This window comes from Epargyreus clarus, unplaced genomic scaffold (assembly GCF_041222505.1).
Source record: "Epargyreus clarus isolate Ecla_fem2 unplaced genomic scaffold, WU_Ecla_fem_2.2 ptg000027l, whole genome shotgun sequence".
Taxonomy (NCBI): domain Eukaryota; kingdom Metazoa; phylum Arthropoda; class Insecta; order Lepidoptera; family Hesperiidae; genus Epargyreus; species Epargyreus clarus.
The window spans coordinates 4,704,273-4,729,758 of NW_027332234.1; the positions used below are offsets into that span (position 1 = coordinate 4,704,273).

The 25,486-nt window shown below is 34.5% G+C and overlaps 1 protein-coding gene across 1 annotated transcript in view; it reads left to right on the forward strand.

Annotated features, from left to right (window-relative positions):
- The window catches only part of NGR-A14 (neuropeptide receptor A14), a 97,849-nt gene extending 72,694 nt beyond the window's left edge, over positions 1–25,155 (forward strand). The window contains exons 3-8 of the mRNA XM_073088950.1: positions 651–870; positions 4,867–5,030; positions 7,817–8,010; positions 12,682–12,802; positions 17,114–17,296; positions 23,453–25,155. Of these exons, the coding sequence (XP_072945051.1) occupies positions 651–870; positions 4,867–5,030; positions 7,817–8,010; positions 12,682–12,802; positions 17,114–17,296; positions 23,453–23,618 (1,048 nt within the window). The 3' untranslated portion in view covers positions 23,619–25,155. The remainder of the gene's footprint in view (positions 1–650; positions 871–4,866; positions 5,031–7,816; positions 8,011–12,681; positions 12,803–17,113; positions 17,297–23,452) is intronic.
- The last annotated feature ends 331 nt before the right edge of the window (positions 25,156–25,486 follow it).

Consider the following 25,486-nt stretch of genomic DNA (forward strand, 5'->3'; position numbering starts at 1 on the left):
GTATATTCCTTCGCTTTTCCCAAAAGTGATTCTTGGAATATTTCTAACATGCTTAAAGGGTATGGTTACATGGAAATTCGTTCCTTTTGTATCTGTGCGACGAATAACGATCAATTATTCTGTATTCAATAAATATTCTTGCTATTCAATTCTAGTATTCAGTGCTTTAACTGTAATATAATATTTTGTTGAAATCATTTTTAACATTGCTTTTGTTTTCAAGTCTGCGTTTAGAAGATGTATTTTTTAATTCTATGTGAAAGCGGAATATTTAAAATGTACAGATAGTATTATGATCGAATTACGTGTTATTATTGCACGTGGGATCGGTGTATTAACAAAAGTGTTCATATCGAAACCTTAAAACTATACATAAAGTATAGTTTTATGTCCTATGTCACACACACAATTTATTCGAATCAAACCACGTATTTCAGGTCATCCTGCTAAATAGAACTCGTATACCTTGAAAGGAGTGATAAGGGTATCACTCCTTTCAAAACAGAACACAGTTATGCTAAAGCCAATGTTTCAACTGGCGGTAGTGGTTCTACTGGTTCTACCACCCCCAAAAAATGCTTGGAAAATGATCCAATACTTCGAAACAAAAACTTGAAAAACAATATTCTGACTCCAAAATTTTGTTACAGATACATCTTCTCCTTGGCGCTGGCAGATCTCCTAGTGATCCTCATCTGTGTGCCCTTCGTCTCCATCATCTATACCCTGGAGTCCTGGCCCTGGGGTGAAGCGATCTGCAGAATATCAGAGGCTGGCAAGGACATCAGCATTGGGGTGTCAGTCTTCACGCTGACAGCGTTGTCAGCTGAGCGATACTGCGCGATTGTGAATCCTTTCAGAAAATTGCAGGTAAGATATCCTTGTCCATACCAGTCTGACGAGGACAAGGTTCTGGGTTCGATCCAGACAGATCTGAAAGATGAATTTAGATATATGTTATGGGTCTAGGTGTTTGTGTATTCGTCTTTACGTATGTCCATGGCAACCACGATACAGGGAATTATAGTGTGGGTTAATAAAGGGTTTAAGCCCTTTCTACACTCACAGCCCCACACTATAATTTAAAGTTTAAAGAGTTTTTTAATAACATACCTACCTCTTTCTGTTAGTTTATTCACATATATTATAACTTATGCATCACTGGTCCAATTTATATTGTTCTTTTTCTAGTATAAAATTCTGAAACTATCTAGAACCCATTTAAATATTATGCAAGAATAAGCCGGATATAAATAGAAGTGCGACCATTTTGGATTATAATCTTCATTGAGTCAAGTTATACCTTTCTACATTGCAAGAAGTTTATCTCCTAGATTTATCTTCACAAATCTAACGACACCGTGTTTCTGGCAAGCTGCTTAGGCGACAGAGCGTGCCAAAGAAATTTACATACAAAACATATGCTGACAAAACCTTACATCACCTCCTTTTAGGTCAGTCAGGTTAAAAGATGTATTGTATTTTACTTCAAAGGCGAGCCATATTCTTATTATTAAAACAAATTAGTTTTATTAACATTTTGTTACTTGTTTTTTTAAAAGATGGTATTTTGGACAGCTCTCCATATCGGATAGGAGTATTTTGAAACCGCGATTTGACACGGTCAGTGCAACTCAAGTCCTTCCGACGAATCAATGTAATTTCGCTTAAGATGTTAAGAGGCGTTGTACCGTCGATTTCTTGTTATTACAAATTTCCATACGCTAATAATCGGTAGGCTAAATTTACGCTTAATTCAATAGAGAATTATTATAAAAACAAAAATCCAACTGCTTTACCCTGTGTCATTTACGTGAATACAATGACACTTCGTATTTAAAATCCGTCAATCCGTTTGGGGAGTAAGGCGTGCCAAAAGTAGACATACGTACCTACATTGATACATACATACGAACATACTTACGCTCGAGAAACATTACCCTCTACAATAGGGTAAATATGTGAAACTATACCACGAAATAAAAATGTATTTCGTATTAATGTTAAAGGAAACTACTAACACATATTAATATCAATCTATTCCTACTAATACAGCCACTAAGTAACTGAAGTTGTTTAATGTGTCGAATCAACGAGCAGACTAGAGTAACATTGATTGATTGCTCATTCTGTAACTAAATTAGAACATTATTCTCTGCTAAGTTTGACAAAACCACTGAAGATCGGCTGTGGAATTACGTAGGATGCCTAATGGCATTGTATAACTTTGCTATGGAATAGAAGTAACAAACTAGTACAATGGATATAGTCCGAATAATATAGAAATGAACCGCGTCGCCATAGAAAATTGTATGAATACACCTGCTCGCAACAACTTCAGAGCGGACTAGCAGTTTGGCGCGGACTATACCAGAGGTAACAAAACGCACTTTTAAGAATCTAACATCGCGTCCTATAATAAAATCTAGATATTGTACAAAACCTGCGTAAGATTATTATTATTAACAATCTGGTGTGTTTCCGTTTGAAGGGTGTTGTAAGGTAATATATTTGTCCAAGGTGTAATGTAAGGTAACATATTATTCCAATTTAGTCCTCAAGAGTATCAATTCTTCTATAGTTGACCTCAGTTAGAACTTTAATCTTATCTGCGGATAATTATAAAATGCCCATAGCGGCAGTAGTCACCTACCATCACATGGACTGTATTCACGTTTGCTACTTCTCATTATTAAAAATGCCGTCTATCTGCTGTCAAGTGGTTACTGTCGTCTATGGACATCTGTTATCAACCTTGGATAGGATTGGAGTGCTGCTTGAAGACAATCATAGAAATTTTTACACTTAAAAAATAACAACTCGTAAAGTGTGTCTCCCATAACTTTTCAACCACAATACGGCAAGTGTTATTGCAACACTATTGCTAAGTAAAAATCCACATTACAAACTAAATTAAATTTATATTATGTCATCTTTGGTGATAATTTTACTAAAACGTTAATCACTGCAGAGAAAATGATACGGCATAGATAAATAGTTAGATAGATAGATATAGAGAGTCTATTGAGAAAATACGCCCTTAGTTCGATTTCTCTTAGCCACTACATGACTTGCATACTAAGGTAACATGGGTATAAAGTACTTAGGGAACACGTATCCACTGAATTAGCGAGAGCTTCCGAACTAAAAGTTATTCATGCTTGACTCTTGTTTACTTCCATTGATTCATTTGCCTCTAATTCAGTTACCGCGGTAACATAACTGATTTGCTAATTGAATTGAATTGAATTGATAGTTTCGGATCTCGCTTGGAAGTTTCGCACTTATGCTCTCAGCATCGTGCTACTTTTATCTATCGTGGTCTTATGTTTTGAGAGTTTCTCACTTACATCGACAATTTATGTTTTGGTGGTTACATCATTGCTGTGTCACTTTTTGACGTCTTTTTATAATACAGGAGTAGCAGACGAGCATGCAGTCCACCTGATGGTAAGTGACTACTACCGCCCATGGACATTTGTGTAGTCAACCCCAGATAGGATAGATATTCCTACGTAAGGTCGCCCACAGATGCACTGCTACTCCTCAGAACTACGCTGGAAAAATATGCCTTCTTTGGAAAAGTATGTCTTCTTTACCACACCTGTAAAACCAGGCAGCCGCTTAACACTGGTTCCGCCGGAGTCGAACCACAGAGGGTTCTACCTTCTGGACGGGTTGCGTTCGATCGCGGTATAGAAAACGCCCGTTTTAGCGACTGTATATTCAGCATCACATTTTTCGCATTCAGTTGCTGCATCGAGCGTCAACTATCAGCGTCTGGCGCTCAAACGTATGAAGGATGTAGCGTTTCATCGCTGTATCTTCCTATAAACTGCTTATTCATTGATTGAATACTAAAATTAGAATGTCCGTTGAGGCGCTCATAGAAGTTCAATTGGCTCAAGTTTAGACTAAAACTTAATATTTATGGAGGAATCGTACTAGATGAAAAATGATTCATTAGGAATAATCATTGCTATCCCAATTAACATATATATCCATAACATATGTTGCTCTATGTCATATTTCTTAACTACAACATATACTTTCCTTCAATTGACCTTAAAGCTCGAAGTTTACAATACCTAGTTCCAATGTGGATTAATGGAGCAATATTTCTTGTTGGACAGCAATTTAGCGCCTGATGGAACTATAAAGCAAATCATAATAATAGCTTCTAAGGTTCTTCTTGCTCGTATTTTTTGCGGTTAATAAGTAATTGGGCGTTTAAAAAGATTTATTTCACCAACGTAGATTGAAATGTAGGGTCATTTGGTACTGCCATTTTATACTAAAATGTCTTCACTCAAGTGTGGAATTGTCCTACGGTTTTTTTTATAAGATTGAGGTAAGAAAGACACGCAGTTCCCTGCGTGATATGTGCTCACTGTTACCCTTTGACACCTTTAACAAGCTGGATATTAATAAGGTAGTATTAAGTAGGTAGTATATAAGTAGAACTTGAAACCGGTCATAGATACGTTGCTACCCCCGAAGCCTAAGACAGTTGCCTTATGTGTAAGTCGGTTAGTATCCACATCTTTCCAATGAAACGCAAAATGGCTTCACGCTAGAAATATTTGTGGCCGTGGTACCAGTGGAATCATACTAGTCCTCCTCGTATCGTATTCCTCATTACTGAGGGTTGTGTCCCCCGCGACGGAGTTATTTTCGTATGGATGATGACGCGCCATCTACCTTACTACCTTTCATACTAGTTCTTCTACCTTTCAAACATCGTATAAGAACGGTTAAATATCGTATTTTTGATCTATATCAAAAATACGATATTGTACAATTGCAGTTGTATGTAGGTAATACAAAAGCAATGACACACCCACTCACACACACAAGTTGTTACAGCTCCGCAAGCTCCCACTAGTATGCGCGACGTTCATCTGGGCAGCGGCGCTGATCTTCGCCGCTCCCGCTGCGATATTCTCCAACACCGTGACAGCGCATCTTCAGAATAACATCACTATCGTGTACTGCACGCCTTACCCTCCGGGCTGGACGCATTATCCTAAGTAAGTTATATAGTAGTTATATAGTAATAATATATTTTTAATAACATTGATGTGGCAATTCAGCTTGCAGACCACTTAGTGGCTACTGCTGTCCTGCAATTTGTGCCCAAATCAAATAAGATGACTTAAAAGGGCTTAGAGTCCTAACTGAGGTCGGCCATAGGTGCATTCCGACCTCTAAGGACTAAGTTCGAAGGGCTTGGATAAGTAAATATCAAAATCATCATCATCAACAACCCATTACTATCCCACAGCTGGACACGGGACTTCTCTCATAATGAGAAGGATTAGGCCACGGCGCTGGCCAAGTGCGTATTAGTAGACTTCACATATCTTTGAGATTTTTTTTATAAATCTCTCAGGTATGCAGGTTTCCTCACGATGTGTTCCTTAACCGTTTAGCAAGTGATATTTAATTTGTAATACGCACATAACTTTGAAAAATCAGAGGTGCGTGCCTGGGATTTGAACCTCAAACCCTCCTACTCCTTTCTTTATAAATCAATACATATTTTTGTTTATATTCTTTTAGGTTTTTGTTATTCGGAAGTAATTACAAGTAACCATTAAAATCAGATGACTGCTTTGGTTTTGCATCACGAATTCATAAAACAAACATGATCACTTTTTGAATTACCGACAATATTTACGTATCCTTATTACCAATCACACCCAATCTATCTCTCCCCAATCTCCCCTCTAACATTTTTATATTCTAAATTATGCGGGACGATATTGAAAGATCCAATATTTGAAGGAGCCCTCTCCATTCCATACGTATTTACATTAATAAATCTGATAGGGCATAGTCAATTGAAATAGTAATTATATTTAGGCATTTCATTTTAGCAAATTAGGGGTAACGTTTTCGAGTGTATGTATATATCTATGTACATACACATCATGTATCATGTACATATGAAGGTGGTAGAACCCTTTGTGGTTCAACTCCGGCAGCACTACCGCCACACCTATTTCCACCTAATAACAGCAGTGTTAGGCGCTGCTGTGTTCCGGTTTGAAGGGTGTGGTAAGGGAGACAGACTTTTCAGAGGCGTTCCAGCTTAGACCTCAGGGGTAGCGGCGCATCTGTAGCCGACCTCAGGTAGGAATATCTAATCAGAATCTAATTGATTACAGATGTCCATGGGCGGCAGTAGCCACTTACCATCAGGTGGACTGTATGCTCGTCTGCTACTCCTATATTATAAACAAATTATATGACTACACCAACTCGCAACAGCTTCAGAACAGACTAGCAGTTTTGCGCGGATTATACGCATATTACATTTTCATACGCAATTGTTCATATATTTTTCTTTAGAAAAACAGACCTTTGTTTTGACCGTAAATAACCAACAGGAATTTAAAAAACGCTCGCAATTTTTACAGCTATTTGTAGTACGAGCATCGAAATATACGAAAACAAGGCGAGTTTTCAGTTCAATATTTTTCAAGTTTCAGTTCGGTTTTGCTGAAGGTTTTTTCAGCTTTTTCCGTTTTGCCCATAGGCCCATGTTCCCTATATTGTGGGTATCTAGAAACTCAAATTAAATGCCTTGACCCACATTGAATATCTAAATTTATATCGTACGTATAATTTTCCGGACTGACAATGAACTCGAAATAATAACTAAAACAATTTTCAACATTAATTAATATTGTTGTTTTACTCAGCCATTACACGAAGGTTCCTATATAGCCTTCAAGTGTAGAGGCTATTTCGAATAAAATATCTATAAGGTTTTTCTGTCTAAAAGATGTTACCAGCTACATTATTCGGAGGATTTGTAAGGAGGACCAATGATAAACTTTACAGAGTAAGCATAGATTGATCACTCCTAACAGTGGCAGTGATAGCCTAGTGGTTAAGAAACGCGGCCTCTCGATCGAGAGGACCGAGGTTCAAATCCCAGGCACGCACCTCTGATTTTCAAATTTATGTGCGTATTAGAAATTAATTATCACTTGCTTAAACGGTGAAGGAAAACATCGTGAGGAAACCTGCATACCTGAGAGATAAAAATCTTAAAGGTATGTGAAGTCTACCAATACGCACTTGGCCAGCGCGGTGGACTATGGCCTAATCCTTCTCATTCTGAGAGGAGACCCGTGCCCAGCAGTGGCAGTAATGGGTTGATGATGATGATGATCACTCCTAACAAGAAAGTGTAACCAGTTTTGAGGATTGAAAGTGTTGCGTAAAGTGTTCCCACGTTTACGTTCTGAAATGTCCTGAAAATGTTTGAAATACTTTTTTATTTATTACGAAAATTACATTCCTAGTATTAGTTATTTATACGTAATTTTTTATTTGTCAAGTACTCAAAAATTAATTCATAATTTTGTGGTTTAATTCAATTTCAAGATGAGTAGGCAAGATTTCAAAGAAAGTAGGTAAGCACGTTTAGGCAAAAAAAAAATGCCCCTACGGATGAAGAAGAAGATAGGGAAAAATCGTTAAATCAAAAGATACAGGACTTGTAGGGGTGGCTTCAACTAAGGAAGCCATTAGGAACGACATTCGGTCTAGGAGCGCACATCAAAATGTTGATGGACATCCAAGTTCCAATATAGAAGAAGAAAGAAATAACTTTATTACGTAATGCATTGTACACACACATATATTAACAACAAATTATCTTAATTATTTACAAAATAGTGGGGTAATGTAGGTATAGGTAAATAGGTAAATAGAACTTAGGATACATAAAATGTCAACACAAACGAATAAAAATATAATAGTTAAATAAATAATATAATAAACAATATCACTTTGTTCACAGATGGATGACGCTAGCGAAAGCGATAATCTACTACGCATTGCCTCTTCTGGTGATCGCATTCTTCTACACCCTGATGGCGCAGAGACTGCTCGCGAGTACCAGAGAGATGCCGGGAGCCTTGCACGGTGGCCAGGGTGAAGCTCAAGCTAAGGCTCGAAGGAGTGTCGCTTGCATGGTCCTGATCTTTGTAATCGGTAAGTTATTATCACTAATAGTTATCTTTGCTAAATATAACAATCATATCATCTTTACTGATATATTCAGCTTCGATTTAAATCTTTACCTTCATGAATAAATTGTTCTTCCTATCTGCTTTAAAAAGAAATAGAGCAAAAACGGAAGTTCCAACAATTTCTTTCCAATTTTTTCTAAGATATTTTATATGTAAGATATATAAGATATATAAGATATAGATATATAAGATATTTATATGAAAAGATGTTAAAGTACCGTGTAAATTGAAATACAAAAGTAAAAATGTTATGATTTAGGATACTTAGTATTTAAGATCATTTCAGGAATAAGCACATAACTTACACAAAAATTACAAGAAATGTTACATGGTTTATATAAACTCATAATACGCTTTTGTACTTGACGTAAAGACAATTGGACGGGATTAGACAGGCAATGGATGAACAATTTTTATTTGCTATTTTAAAATAACGTTATTTCTCTTAGAAAGTTGCATCATCCACGCCTTAGTATCCCAATGCTTTACAGATCTTTTCTTAGAATGAGAAGGCTTAAGGCTATAGTCTACCAAGCTGGCCAACTTTATGTTCGTAGACTTTCCCTTTAAGATCATGAAATTGAAGTTTCATGCTTTAAAGATTTTGCACGACTCATGATGCGAAGCATCAGAGAGTGCTTTACGATCGAAAAATTTTTTTCGCTTCATTTTGGCGGCTATTTTTATTATTATAGCCTTGATAGTTCACGGAATCAAGATATTTTGCATACTATTGTCGAGATAATTTAATGGAGTTTAATTCCATACTTTTTAAAAATTGATTTACTGCAATAGAATTGGAAAAAAACACCAAAATAGGTCAAAAAAATTTCCTGTCCGTCATGTGTGAAACCTGAAAACACTGTAACTTGTGAAAAAATCCATCATTTGAGTTAATTTTTTTTTTTAAAAATTCTAATCGACGATTGTAGGTCACTGAATGCGTATGATTAATTAATTCAGTGTCGTTTAATTGCAATTAATAAAAAACGAAAACTACAAGACTGTATATCTATAGATATTATGTACATTTATTCCACCAGGGGCGCTTGTGCAGTACCTTCTTCCTACTCAGCTGTTTTTTCGGCAATTAATATTGAACGACTTAATTTTTTTTTTTTTTATATATTTCATAATTAAATGAGCATTATGAGTCGTGCACTTTTGGATTTTCCAAACTTTTTTAACCGACTTCAAAAAAGGAAGAGGTTTCTCAATTCGACCGTATATATGTTTTTTATAATGTTCAAATGTACATTATAAAAATACAAATTACCATTAAAGCAAATAATAATTTGAAGGTGGTAGAACCCTTTGTGGTTCGACTCCGGCGGCCCCACCGCCACACCTATTTCTGCCTAATAACAGCAGTGTTAGGCGCTGCTGTGTTCCGTTTTGAAGGATAGGGGAGACATACTTTTCTGAGGCGTTCCAGCTTAGTTCTCAGGGGTAGCGGCGCATCTGTGGCCGACCTCAGGTAGGAATATGTAATCCTATCTGAGGTTGATTACAGATGTCCGTGGGCGGCAGTAGCCACTTACCATCAGGTGGACTGCATGCTCGTCTGCTACTCAGATATTATAAGAAAAATGTCTAATTCGATCCCGAAGTTCTAACTGCAAGGTCTCCATAGCACAGGACTTTGTTTCATCTAAGCACAGTATCGAAACGACTATACAGCAAAACCTGCCTATTGATTGTGAAATCTGGCGTTGACACGAGGCGACCGCTGTTACGTGTACGGATAGCTTTTTCTCGGAAATATATTTTCATTCTCCACGAATTGTCCGTCAAAGAACGGTACAATACCTTAATTCCGAATTACGCGTACACAAATAAAGATGGCCGACTCTGTAAGTATGATTTTTCCTGCAAATCATTATTTTGACAGGTTTCCGATTATCTACAAGGTAATAAGACTTCTTTGTCTGTTAATAGATTACAGCGTCTAATGGCTTTCTTAGATCCTTTTTTACTTGTAAGCCCAACAATAAGACTTACTAACTCCGGAAATGAGGGAAGGCATTTTTCTGTAACAACGTTTCAGTATTAATGAGATAAAAGGAAAGTGTTATAACCTTTACACGGTGCAAGTAACGCCACGTTTCATCACAAGAAATATTGCAGTATAATTTTTGAAGTTATACTTATTTTGAGGCATTTGTTATATCATTGATAGGCTAGTGAGCTTCACGATTGGGAGGTCCGAGGTTCAAACCCCCGGCTCCTCTGATTTTTGAAAGTTATGCGTGTATTATAAATCAATTAATTATTATTGCTATAAGGGTTAAGGAAAACATTGTGTTGCAACTTACACATAAGGGGTTTTTTGACAGTTATTTGAATGTCTAATTTTCACTTGGCATTCATTCATTTTCACTACAAATCGAAGAAGGCGAAAGACCCGATAAAACCGTTAATACGTTAACAGTACTATTAAAGCGTATTAGCCAATACTTTTTTTTAATATAGGAGTAGCAGACGAGGAAGCAGTCTAACCGAAATAATTGGTTACTGCAGCCCATGGATGTCTGTTATCAACCTCAGATAAGTTTAGACTCCTACCTGTGGTCGGCCATAGTTGCGCAGATACGCTTGATGACTAATCTGCCGCGGAAATGCCTCAGAAAAGTATGTCTTCCTTCCGAAGCTCATTAAACCAGAAGACAGCAGGGCTTAACACTGCTGTTATTAGGCAGAAATAGGTGTGGCGGTGGTGCCGCTGAAGTCGAATAAAAAAATGCTCTACCACCTTCATTCCGACACACTTAGCATCCCTGTAAAATTCTCGGACAGACATAATGTAAATGGCCTTAACAGTATTTGAACAAAGAGATTTAATTTATAAAGTTCCTTATGTACCTAACGTAGATGCGGAAAGGATTTTTAAATAATCATTCCCAAGACGGAAATAAGGGGTGAAACTTGGAAGTACCCGTAATAATTCAAAATTTTAATAAACGGAAGCACCAACGTAATGAATGTCGGTAGAGTAATATAAGGTATGAATAATTAAAAGTGAAATTAGGTGTTTTATTACATTGTGTAACAGAGTATTTGTAGTACATACATTTTTAGGGTTCCGTACCCAAAGCGTATAATCGAAACCCTATTACTAAGACTCCGCTGTCTGTCCGTATGTCTGTCTGTTCGACTATCCGTCTGTCCGTCTATCCATCTGTCTGTCCGTCTGTTCGTCCGTCCGTATGTCCGCCTGTCCGTCTGTTCGTCTGTCCGTCTGTCCGTTTGTCACAGGGCTCTATCTCCTGAACCGTAATAGATAGATACTTAAAAAAAGAAACCGCTATTTTTCGATGTGTTTGCTTTATTTATTTAATTGTAATAGGTAGACAGTTCAAATTTTTACAATGTATTTATCTTAATGGGTGCTATAATAACATATACTAATAATAAAAATATGAAAATTTTGGTGATATGTCACCCTCTGTGTGGGAGTTCTTGCAGTTATATATTCAATTAGTACTCTGTACAATATACATAGTTATATCTCCGATAGTTGAATTTTTCCAGATTATTCTCGACTAATCTCAGTCAAAAATTTCACCTCTATTCTACCTTTAACAAAGTCAAATAGTGGAGCTTTTCCATACCCTTTCAACCAGAACACATCAGTGTCACGACAGATAGTGTAACCATAAATAAATTTAGAAAATCCCGGGAAGTTTCACTCCAGGCGTGTCGAATGGGACAGGATTGGCGTGCCATCTTTTTACTTGTGCCAGGAAATTGGTGGCGCGCTGGCGTTGTTCCAAGCAAATTGTTCTCGCCTGCAGAACAAAAACTCACTTTTATGGATCCCGGTTTTAATAATGAAGATACGCTGGAAAAAGAACATAAATGCTTCGGTTTTTCTCTCCCATTTCAGGAAGTTGATGAAATATAGAGCGTATGTAAAAAATATATTTTGCAATACTCGACTGTTTTTGTAATTTTCTTATTAATATAACACACATACACTTATACAAATGGGCATTCTCTCATACCCATACGAGTACCTACACACAGTGAGTTTTAAGTTTACATAAGCTAAAGAGCGGAGTCTTCCAACTAAAGCACTTTGTACTTAAAAGGATATTCTGGTTACTAATTAGTACAATCCAAAACCTTGAAGTAAGAAAATAAACAATAACTGTTATTATTAAACCTACTTATTCTTTGCAGAACATCTTGTTGGGTATAATGTAAGGTCCCGTTTACATCTACATATATTGAGTCGTGTCAGAGAAATTCAATTTTTCTATGCAATATTTTGACAGGCACGGCACGTGTCCACTCCACGGTATCTACAGTCGTGTAACGGAGTACACAATACTAATAGGACACCATGATTTTGTTTTACCATGGACCGTGTCTGATACGTAGTATGTTTGTGGAAATATGTATGCTAAAAAATCCATTAGATTGTCTGTAGCAAATTTATTATATCAACGTTCTATATATTATGTGAGGACATAATTTATATCTTCTTAACCGCGCAGATATGCGCCGTGCCTTTCAAAATATTCTATAGAAAAATATGACAGTGTCTGACAAGACACGTTCATTGTCTGTAGATAATATAAACGGAGCTACGAGTATATTCGTGACAAATTATATTTTTCTTTTGTTTCAGTATTCTTCATCTGCTTCCTGCCGTACCACGCCTTCGAAATGTGGTTCCATTTGTCACCAACCGCCCAAATCGACTACAACGACTGGACCCATGCCCTGCGGATAATGGGATTTTGTCTAAGGTAAGTAGCCAACGTATTCTACTTTATAATTGGTGTAAGCGATGAAAATTATGTATTCTACATTTATAGCCTCGCACTAGTATTCATGTCATCCAATACATAAAAACATAAACTTATGATCAGTGCAGATATCTCATTGTTTCCCTGATACAAGGTCGAACCTTGACCCCTTCGCGTCTAATTCTTAGGCTAGTTTTAGTAACAACTCCGTCAGTAAATATGTGTAGTAAAAATGTTATTTAAATGAAGAGGAAATATTAAAAAAGTATAAAATATAGGGTTTAATGCAATTCGATGGATGAGAGAACTGAGAAGAGCCTATGATTACGATAAATACGTATAAAGGATTAACAATAGGATAATAGTTACAATAAATAGACTGAATCATCACATTTGCATACAAAACTCGATATATTTTAAAATTGAAAAGAAAAAACGGTTTTAACGCAAATCAATACAAGATCAACCCATTAAAATTTCCTTGAATGGATACACTCTCACAAACTTAAACTCAATTTAATTTATTTGTATAGATGTACGGACTAAGAAAAGCATGATCTGCATCTATAATTTAATTAGAAAACGATATACTACTTCTTAACAGGTATAGTTAACTTGTATAAGTAATAAGTACTGTAATCTACGATGGTTTTCTATTCGCTCCTCTCTTTTTACATACTTTTATTTAACTTTCTATATTAGTTCGTGTGTATGTGAGGGTCGAATATGGCAAATACATTTCATACCTAACCGATTGAGCTGAAATTTGGTACACATATTTAGTTTGGATGACAATGAAAGATTAGTGTCTCTAAACGTTATTGTAAAATCAGTAAGGCGCCCCAAGATGGCGGCACAAATATTGTTTATGCAACCTCATGATATGGGTATCAAATGAATAGGTTTTCTTTCAAGATTACGAAAAACAAAATGACGTTATAAAAGGCTTATGACTAATTTTTTTAATAAGAAATATTTTATAAGTAATTCTTAACTGTGAAGAGGAGCAAGTAGTGCCATATTTGCTAACTCTCGTCTCTATACTGACCTCTCGTCTCTGTATCGACGTTATTAATAGGCAATATATCCAATGTTTTTCTTACCGCAGATCAAAATGATAAACTTTAACTGTCAGAAATAGACGAATTGCCAGACTTAGGTTTTTTCGCTACGATAATTTTATTAACGGTCGTATATCATACATTATTTTGTACAAGTTGCCCGCCGGAGGTGGGACAATTACATAATGAATTGATGTTCCGCTGTCAAACTTCCAAACTTAGATGGGAGAGTTTATAAGTAATTCGAAATTCACCCAACTTTGACACGACGGGACTCGATAAATTTATGTAGTTACATCGTTCCCACACTCTCATAATCACAACACAAATTCAGCACAGATTACTCAGCCGTGTTGAGTTAGTTATAATTCAAATTTTATTAGAGCTTTGAAGGAATATTTGAGGCTTGATTATATCATAATTAAAAAGTATGGATCTTTTAAGTTTGTATTTACGTAGGGCCAATTCTTCTAACTAAATCTTAAATCAATAAATCCCAATCAATTGAGTAAAAATTAGTATACACGTTCAGTAGCCGCCCCATTATTATATTAAATTTATTATTTATGATTAATCTATCCAATGCTTTGCCAATCAAAAATTGTAAACAAACGTTACAATATATTGATCTATGGGTATTTTATTATAGATTGAATAGGTATCTATAAAGGGCGTTAGATGACAATTTACGATTCATCATTATCATCATCAACCCATTAATGTCCCACTGCTGGGCTCGGGTCTCCTCTCAGAGTGAGAAGGATTAGGCCATAGTCCACCGCGCTGGCCAAGTGCGTATTGGTAGACTACACATACCTTTGAAAACTTTTTTTTTTGTTTTAAAATTTCTCAGTTATGCAAGTTTCCTCACGATGTTTTCCTTCACCGTTTAAGCAAGTGATAATTAATTTCTAATACGCACATAACTTTGAAAAATCAGAGGTGCGTGCCTGGGATTTGAACCTCGGACCCCTCGAGCGAGAGGTCGAGTTTCTTAACCACTAGGCTATCACGGCAATTTACGATTAATTTATTGTTATTATTCTAAATCTAATGTGGTGGGCCCCGAAGATAGCGAACCAATTATTTTAATACACCATTTTATGGGTATATTATTATAGAAACGTAAGGATGGCAGTGATAGCCTAGTGGTTGGGAAACTCTAACTGTAGAAATTAATTATCACTTGCTAAGCGGTAAAGGAAAAACATCGTGAGGAAACCTGCATACCTGAGAGATTTATTAAAAAAATCTCAAAGGTATGTGACGTCTACCAATACGCACTTGGCCAGCGCGGTGGACTATGGCCTAATCCTTCTCATTATGAGAGGAGACCCGTGCCCAGCAGTGGGACAGTAATGGGTTGATGATGATGACAGATACGTAAATCACCTACTGTTATATAAATTATAATGTTACTTTTAAGCACTACTATGGATTGCCTCCAAAAATTAGTTTTCCTCTATTCTTCAAGCTCGAAAAGAACTGCTCTACTCTTCTGCTAAACGTGTAAATAGTGATGACGATAATGCTACCACAGATATTTAAAGACATGACGTTTTTAATCTAATATTATAAATCCGAAAGTAACTCTGTCTATATGTCTGTCTGTCTGTATGTTTCTTCTTCACGCCTAAACCACTGAATCGATTTTAATGCAATTTTGTACAAAGATAGTCTGAGACCCGAGAAAGGACATAGGATTGTTTTTATCCCGGAAATCCCATGGGAAGTAGGGATGGCGATCTAAGATCGATTAATAAATTGATCTTTTGAACCAAAAGAATCGATTATTTTAATCCATATGAATAAGAATTGAATCGTAATCTATGCATTTGGTCAAGTGATGATCTTTAGCAATGTTGTTGTCCATGAGCCCACGAAGGTTTCAGAGTTAGTACGACCAATTTTTGCCAGATGGCGCCACTGCCATTCCAATGAAGGTACGAATTTTCAGATTTATGTATGTTAGTATGTCATATTATTTTGTTTTAAACGTGAGCGAAGCCGTGGGCAAAAACTAGTCCTAATATTTGAAAGCCATAAAATGTGTCATATATTTCAAAGAAAATTAAATAATGCGGAATTAACATTGGTTTTTAAAATGTAACTTTGAATCATTGTCTGTTAGGTACTCGTATATTCAGCAGCTTATTCTATTTGAAAATGATTAAGGAACGATATGATTCATTTACAATTAAATACAATTAATTACTTAAAAATGAGGTTTGTGGCATCATAACCACGAAGTGAGCATCGAAATTTCAAATAAATTAGGCTTATTCATACCAGGAAATATATTTTTCTGTGTTCGTTTTACTTCGAACTGATTTATAATGGCCTACAAGTATACATGTATCGTTATTATCGTTTCGTATCGTATGGTTAAATATCAATGATATTATGAAAGCACTGCTTATTCAGACAAGTCTGTAGCAATTATCAAATGTTACATGTCACTAATACTCATAATAATAAATTGTTCTTATAGCGGAGTGGCTTAGCGTAGATTCGCGCCGTCTCGGGCAAAAGTGGAATTTGCCGCACAACAAAGTCCTACTATGAAATTTTACTGACCCCAAAAATTACGCGGAAATGATTTTGAATTGTAGATTGTTTATAGAAAATATACCGGCGAAACTACCCAACCGGTGAAACAGCATGAGAATAACCGATTGACTTCGTGTCATATCTACTTATCTTAAATATCAGAATAGACCACAACAGTTCTTAATAATACTGTTGTAAGCCAGAGATATGGAGGAACAATAACCTATCCTTAAAAATACACAATTCTAAAGTATCGTCGTCGATCGGATCCAATAAAGTATAAGGTTATGGGAAGTACATCAAATTCATGATATTTTATCCATACAGGTAAAATAAATCGCTATAAAAATGACGTAAAATCTCCCATTCGAAAGGACATCATAACCGTGGTGCTTTACATAGTACATTTTACCACATAATAACATTATTTTGCAAGCTTAGTTTTCATTAATAACGACTTTAAATGAACAATGCTGTCAACAATTAACATCTCTTTTAGGTATTCTACACGAGAGTCGTATGCTAAAAACCTGTTTGAAATAAGGTCCTTGTTCTACTTGCCACCTTTATAATACTGGGTATTCTATCAATCAGGTAGCACGTTTGCTTAATCGTTAGGTTAATCAATAAAAAAACGTATGCCTAATACACTGTCTTCATATATGACTGTGAGAGATGTAAAACCTCAATTTGTCCCCAGTTTCCTGAACTCTTGCGTGAACCCAGTGGCACTGTACTGCGTGAGCGGGGTATTCCGGCAGCACTTCAACAGGTACCTGTGTTGCCGCCGCGGCACCCTCCACCCCACCTGCAGCTCCCGACTCTCCAGGACAGCGATCTGTGAGACTTCCTTCAGGAGCACCCATCGACATCGGTGCAACAGGTACCTATAATTTTACATCTTACTTTCCTTGTATTTTAGTAATCGATGTATCACCTAAAATGGATAAGGGCATTTTCATATTTTGCGTTGCATTTTAAAAAAAATAATTTGTTTCAAATCAAATCATTTTTTAAAATTCAAAATAGGTTCTTTACAGAGCAATTTTTGAATGTCGATACATCTACCCACTCCTCTTTTAATTAAATTACACTAACTTGCAACTAAATCTGTAATAGGTTAATCCAAACCGAACTGATTTTTTTATACTCGTTTGGTTTTATGAAAACGCATGGCTAGATAAGTGACGTCGTTACATATACAATATCGCGGACGCTCCAATTATTTATTTGTGCAACTTCAAGTATTTTAATCATAAATATTTTTTGTAGATGCATGTGTGGCTTACTTGAAAGGAAAAGAATGTATGAAACGACGCAATGAACCAGATCCGCATGCGAGTGTAAGCCCTATAGGAAAATAGCCCTAAATACGCGTTTTATATTTCCTTATACATCTTAAGGGTAATTATAGGTAATTTTCTTTGAAAACTATAAATAATAATGTTAGTTCCTATTAATTTACGTGGTATCAACGTACTCTGTGGTTTCACAAATAAGTTATTAATTCCAAGAAATGTATCTACTCTTTTGCCCTTAATAAATAAGGAAATTCATGGGCATGATTAGATCGGAAATCCTAATGCTACTTTTTATATTTTAACCCTGACCCCCCTACAATTAATCTTATCTGGGGTTGTTTATAGATTACTATATCCACGAGCGGCAATGTTCACTTACCATCAGGTGGATTACACTTGCACCTTTATTTAAAAAAATAAATCGTTTACAAATTGGCAACCCTATTTCACCCTATAAAATAATACGAAACGCCGTTTATAAACATTTCTAAGGGATAATGTATATCAATCCCGTTAACAAAATAAAAGACGCCCAGAATCTGTTAAATTGAGAAAGTTTTGTCCCGCCTTTTGATCTTCAAAGCCTATTCATTTGCGTAGAGTAGTAACACCATGATGTTACGCTAAATTATCGGATACTTTTATAATGCTTTTTTATTAAGACGTACTTTTATTAACATTTAATAATTAAACATTTAAATTATTATTTATTATGTTTGTGTTTAATTTGGATTTATTTCACACTAAAATACATAGCGCGAACTATTTTTACCCGGCAGCGAAGGGTAATATGACGCGTACATTGGTACTAATGTCTCATTGATATGAAGGTGGTAGAACCCTTTGAGGTTCGGCTCCACCGCCACACCTATTTCTGCCTAATAACAGCAGCGTTATGAGCTGCTGTGTTCTCGTTTGAAGGGCGTAAGGGAGATATACTTTTCTGAGTCGTTCCAGCATAGTCTTCAGGAATAGCGGCGCATCCGTGGCCGACCTCAGGTAGGAGTATAATTCTATAAAAAGTAATAAGTTTTTTATCGTAAATTCGACGCCAAATCAAAGTTACGACGCCGATTCAGACACGACCTGACCAGACTATAGCTTAATTAACTTCAGCCACACTTAAACTAAGTTACAGCACTTCTGTTCCCGTCAAGTCTTACAAAAATAAAAACTCCTGGTTATACTACAACGGCACAATTAGTGTTCTGTTGAGGTTCTCTTGTGAAAACAAGCGTAGAAAGGAAGGCTCTATGCAAATATTAATAACGATATTGTTCCCGAGACAAAGTATGAAAGTTTTAAAAGATTACACGAAAAACTGGCACAGTTTGTTAAATATTTAATATAATGAACCATTTCTTTGGGTTTTTAATAGACATTAGGAGCTACTAAATTATCCATGTTTTAAAACATTGCTTTATAACCCTTTACACCCGAGATGATATGAGCGTGAGTTTCACTTTAAAGAAATTCCCACGTGATAGCTTCTTGTTTTTCGAAACGCAACCGATGCCGATCGATCGTGAGGAGAGTATCGCACGTGCTACCGGCTAAGTGAGCGGGGTGCAGGCGGTCAGTTGTGCTAGGGACTCGTCCAAAGATGGCAGATTTTTTCGACCCGCGCACTGTCACAGGTATATAATTATTTTTGGTATTAAATGTTTAGTATCTATTATTAATTATAGCTAATTTGAAAGCTAAAAGAACACTAAATACGTGGAATTTAGTAGTTTATTCGATTAACTTGCAATTTAGATACAATTAGGTTGCAAAGGAGATGTTTCAAAATGTATGGGCTCCCGGCCACCTTTTGCACACAATACTAAAAACTAAGAAAACTTGCAAAGAACAATTCGTAGGGGTTCATTTTCTTCAAATCATGTTCGTTTAATTGTTAAAAAACAATAATTTACACTTAAACTTGCAACACAACAGTGGAAAAACATCATGGCGGTAGTGATTACCGTAATAATGTCATCTGTCATTCCATTTTAACTTACTATATACATTATATACTTTTTAATATATTTTTTACGCGAATGGGCGTAGATATATAAATATTGTATTGTATGAAACAATGCCTATATTTGATAAACATGAATTATATTTACTTTCATAAATCTTGACTTAAAACAAACATACCAAAATGTGTACTTCTATACCAATTTATTTTAGTTAAAACATTTAAGTGTGTAAATAAAACAACTTTAAGTTCACATTTAGATAATATTTTATTTATTCTTCACTTAGATACATTATTTATTCATTTTCAATATCTTCCCTTATCAATATTTTCATCCAATCATGTAGCAGGTTCCTTAATATCCTGTGACGAGCTCAGCCCAAACATCAAACAATGGTCATAATGTGAGCGCAACTACCTACGAGGACGGTTCGTTGCCCAGCGATGCAGTTGCAATAATAACTGATTATTTTGTCATCCCAAGAATGTCCTTGTCTTGCTAATGTAATCTAAAAAAGAGAAATGTAAAAAGATTAGCTTCTCTAGTTTAAAATTATTAACGATTATTTCACGATTAATACAACTAACTGATGTATATTTTACCTGATGATGTTGAATCCTTGTCAACACAATCCACAGCGATCGCACGAAAAGCACAAGAGTCCATAAAACATAAGCTTGGTAAACAAGTAAGGTAGAATCAGTCGAAAATCGTAAGCAGCACAGAGCAGAAACATATTCAGGATTAAAATGGAATCTTCTTATCAGTACATATTTATTCCACGTTTACACTGGAGTCCACTATTATATATTATAGGTCTTATTCATAAAAAATGCTTATAGAAGGTTTTAAGCACTCATTAGTTAAAGTGTTCAATAAGCTTATAAAACGTTCTATAAAATTGCTTATTCATAAACGTTCCATAAACCTTCTATAACTAATGTGTCGCTAAAGTCAACTATAAATGAAAATGTTGCCATTATAGTGAAGTTTGGCGAACAAATTGACGAATATCCATAGATAAACATCATTAAATGACATTATTTCGTACTAAAAAATATTCTGTCTTGACATTCTTGTCAATGGGTTGTCGATAAAACCAAATCACATGTCAATGTCATTCAATTTGTAAATACCGCGAATTTAAAAATATTTTATTTGTTAAAATGGGATGTGAAGCAAAAGTTGTTAAAAGATAAAGGAGTGAAAATTGGTTGGATATTAATGTTTTATGTAATATTTATATAATTATATAAAGTTAAATTCAATTAAGTTTCGTTTTGTAAACATTCGCAATATCTTATGGCCGTAAACCCTGTATTTCAGAAGGTGTACCAGGACCTCTGCGATCTAATTTACGATCATTACGTACGAGATCAATTATAAAATTTACTGTCGATTTATTAAAGCGATAACGCTTCCTATAGTCTAATGAAAACTCATTGATCACTCTTTGGTGCAATGTTCTTCGAAGTGGACGGTTTTCTAGATTTTTAATAATCTAAGCTTTGTAAAATTTGCATTGTAATTTAAAATAGTGATATAATATGTTATTTATCGGATATTAAAATAAATTATTTCAAGTTTGTATACAAAATGGACATTGACATAATTTATTAAAAACGTATTGTCAAATTAGGTTATTAATCACGAATCAGCTGTTGAGAGTCGGCCATCTTTGCCTTATAGCACTGTTATAGTAGGGTTCTGGCCTCTATAAGTTATAGAAGGTTTATAGAACGGTTTAGTGCCTAAAATGCGTTTATGAATAACACTTTTTGACAATCGTACTATAGCAACGTTATAAGTGTGCTATAACTTATTATGAATAAGACCGTATGTATATATCCACTTTTACACATATCAAATTGACAACTTCTTCTTTTTTAATTTGACATGTCACTTACATCTATTAAACCAGATACTATTTAAAAGGTGGTTTGTTATAATTATTATAAATAATTAATTAAATTCAGAAATAATGACGGGATACCCAAAACAAAAGCCAGGTTGTAAAGTACTAAGGTAACAATAACTTTACGACAAAAACAGCGAAATACAGAATTACCGACATCCAAAGAGTATAGTAACCTATGTGTGGGGTACACATAGGTTATCGACAGTTTTGAAAACTTGACATTGACAGTATTCCGCCATATTTAATATTTCAATGAGGAATGCTTATTTTAAATATTTTTAAACAGGAATACTTAAGGTTATCAAAATATATGTGTATTTTTCTTCAATTATACAAATTATTCCTGTTTTTTAGATATAGTGTACAAGAGATGGCCGAAAATGAAACATCTCCTTTCAACTGTTACGATCGTGTGCCTGCGGTTGTTGGTGCAGAATAACGTTTGATGAAAATGCTTTTATTGCTATTACCAGTTATGTGTAAGTTTCGTCAATATCAATTTTGTTTGTTTCAATTTTAGGGGTACATTTAAATGACGATCAGATTTTGCCAGTGCGGGGTGAGGAGAAATGTATCGGACATTGAAGATCTTCATGAAAGTGAAGAGCTTCAACCAAATAGATTAGAAGAGTTTCAATTTGAAGAATTGTGCCCTGAAACAGATCCAGAAGCACATGCAGTCCCTCAAGTAGAAACTGACCTAGAATTGGATCTGGAACTTGAGCCTGAACCTCAACCATCTACTTTAAAATCATCCCTAGAAATTTCTCGCCGCCGAGCATCTTCACGTCCAACACATCGAAAAATAGCTTGGAAAAGAATACGTTTTCTGTCTTGAAAAGGTCTACACATCCCTACCAACATCTCCAGTAAAGTTTCCAAAGAAATATTTTTCTTAATATTTTAATTATGAGGCTCTTGATATGTAACCAGATGCACAAATTTATATTATCTAAGAAGAACCGGTCGAAAACTTAATTTAATTGCAATAGATATGGCTAAAGTTTTCTCCATATGCATTATTATTGGATGTATTCCCTAGCCAAGAATACCTACGCCTTGGAGACCAGGATTGAAGACGGAGGCAATAACGGAAGAAAGAAGAATGTTGATTTTCATAGAATTACGAAGTTTAGGTTTCATTGCCAAGACAGATTTCTTATAAAGACTAATGAAAATAAAGACAGTGATGTTAAATATCTCCAAATTGTTTTAATTTTCTAATATTTTTTGATAAAAAACTAATTTTTTTTGCAATTTTCACGATCGTGAGTGTGACAGTTCCCACCGGAGACTCACGATCGTGCGGGTCGATTTCTGGATTACGTATAAACTCTGGATTTTTTTTCGTATTTTTTGTGGATCCCTTAAGCTATATAAAAAGCCGTAATAAACGTTTTGAATCGGAAATTGCAAAAAAAAATCTTCGGGTGTAAAGGGATAAAGTGGTCTTAATAGTGAGATCCCCAATTTACTTATTGCAATATATTTATTTATTTATTGAAATAAACTACAATAGTACAAGTAGGTACTTAAGTTGTCAACGCAATACTGTCCAAAAATGTTTTGGCCATAGTCCACGGCCCTCGCACCGCTCTTATCTTCGGAAGTACTGATACTACAATTCGAAAAAAATGTACAGATTCATTATTACAGGAAAACCTATAACAAGTCGTAAAAGAAAACGAACAAACATACATTTTAGTTGATAAACGTATTTTACTATACATTACGTATGTACGGGTGCACATATTTTTCATTTACTGTTAAATTTGTACGGTATCCTCTCCACGCGACACATGATTCTCTCTCTACCGGGTTTTTTCTTAAATATATATTTATTATTGTTACAGAAACCCCACAGAGAGTGTAGTGATCTCCAACTATGACTACGGTAGCACAAAGAAGAAAAACAATATCATCTCTAGAGGCAGCGCTGATGGAGTCACCATAATGTCCATCCGAGATTCTAGCGTCTTCCTTGCTGGAGACATCAATGAGAAATGTATCAATAGGTAGATTGACTTCGAAAGCTGTTGATTTCCAGTTAAATTTAGATCAAAAGACATAATGACCAATGATGTACGATTGACCAAAATGGTACCGTTTTTGCTGTTTAGACACAAGTCCTAAAATTTTATTTATTTTGTGGTTAGTAGATTTCATGTACTTTAAAATGGGTATGATGATGTAAATAATAATATATTTTTATTATAAGTGTATTCTTAACTAATTTCCTTAATTTTTGTTGCACATTATTTCTGTTCAGTACAACATAAATTAATTAAATAACATTTTCTAATAATATTTTATTTATTAAGATGCGTCCCTTACGCTTAAGATTATGTAATAATGACTATTAGAAGTTAAGTCTTAAATGTATGTACATACGTTACAGATTATCAAAAAATAAAATAATATAAATTTATTTTTCTTCCTTACTTTTAAACCCTAAATAAAATAATAGTATGTTATTACGATTTATGTTTCATTTTTATTTTTAAAAAATGTGTAGGCACCAAAGAAATAGCTATTTAATAATTCCATAAAGATTATTATGTTATTATTTTTTATTATACTGTCTAGTCTTAATGAGTAGTATTTAATACTATAAAATACGAATATTTTGTAAGATAATTTTAAAATGCAGCTATAAATTAAAAGTTATTTGAGATTTTAGTTTTGTAAATAATTAGAGATTTGTAAGATTTTATTATTAGACCAAATAAAATAATTTAAAATAATTATCATAAAATGTGAATGGTATTAACATAATCAGTAAAAATAATTGTAATTTCAATATTACAAGATACTTCGCATATATCGAAATATTGATTTTGGAATGAAGTTGAATAAAATAATATTTTTGCGAACAATAAATTGTATAAAGTATTTTATTAAAGTTTTAAAATTTTAGGTGTTAATAAAGTAATATGGAATATGTATCTTGGATCTTAGTCACGATCATTTTGATTTTTGATATGATTGTTAGGAATCGGGCGAATTTATGATATGGTTAATAAATAGATGACTTTTATGAACTTTAGTCCGCTATTCTGGAGATCAGCGTACAAATCCAAGACGCGCTGTGATTTAGAGACATGTTACTAATTTTGCAGCACTCGGCCTTGAGGCCTAGATGAATCTTATTTATGAAACAAATGTAAGATCTTAGTTACGAAATAAGATCAGCATACAGATCCCAATCGTGAATTAAGTCTAGCACTATTAGCGTGAAGACCCGCTTTAGTGTTTTATTGCGTAAAAAAAACATAGTATTATGAAGTTCCTACAAAATTATCTGTACAATTTTTGAATCAAATAAGCGATCTCTTTAACTAGTAATTTATTGTGTCGTAAATTATGTTATAATAAAAAAAATATTTTAAGATCGGTGTAAAAAATTCTGTAAATATTTTCTCAAGCTTTTTGTAATTCCAAAAGTACATTTTTAAATCAATGTTACAAATATCAAATTAATTTCGCTGAATGTTATTTACATCTGATGCTGAATTGTAATAAAAATAATTATTGTTTTAGAAAAAATAATAATTGTGTCAAATAATATTGTATTTTTATTTAATTCCCATTTTTATTAGTTACAAGTTTACATTTTTAAGATATTTTTTTTTATTTCTTACGAGAACAAATAACAACAGCCGTTTATTCGATATGCAATGTAATTAACATTAACAGACGAAAAAATAGGCTTAGGTAAGTAATAATTATTCATCTTTTTACAAAAAATATATTCTAATTTTATTTTTCAAATATACGGTAAATACTAAAATAAACGTTTTTAAATACAGATAGTAAAATAACTCAACCGGGGATTATAGTTACCACAGCCGCACCTATTTCATTTAATAATTCACAAACAAAACAGT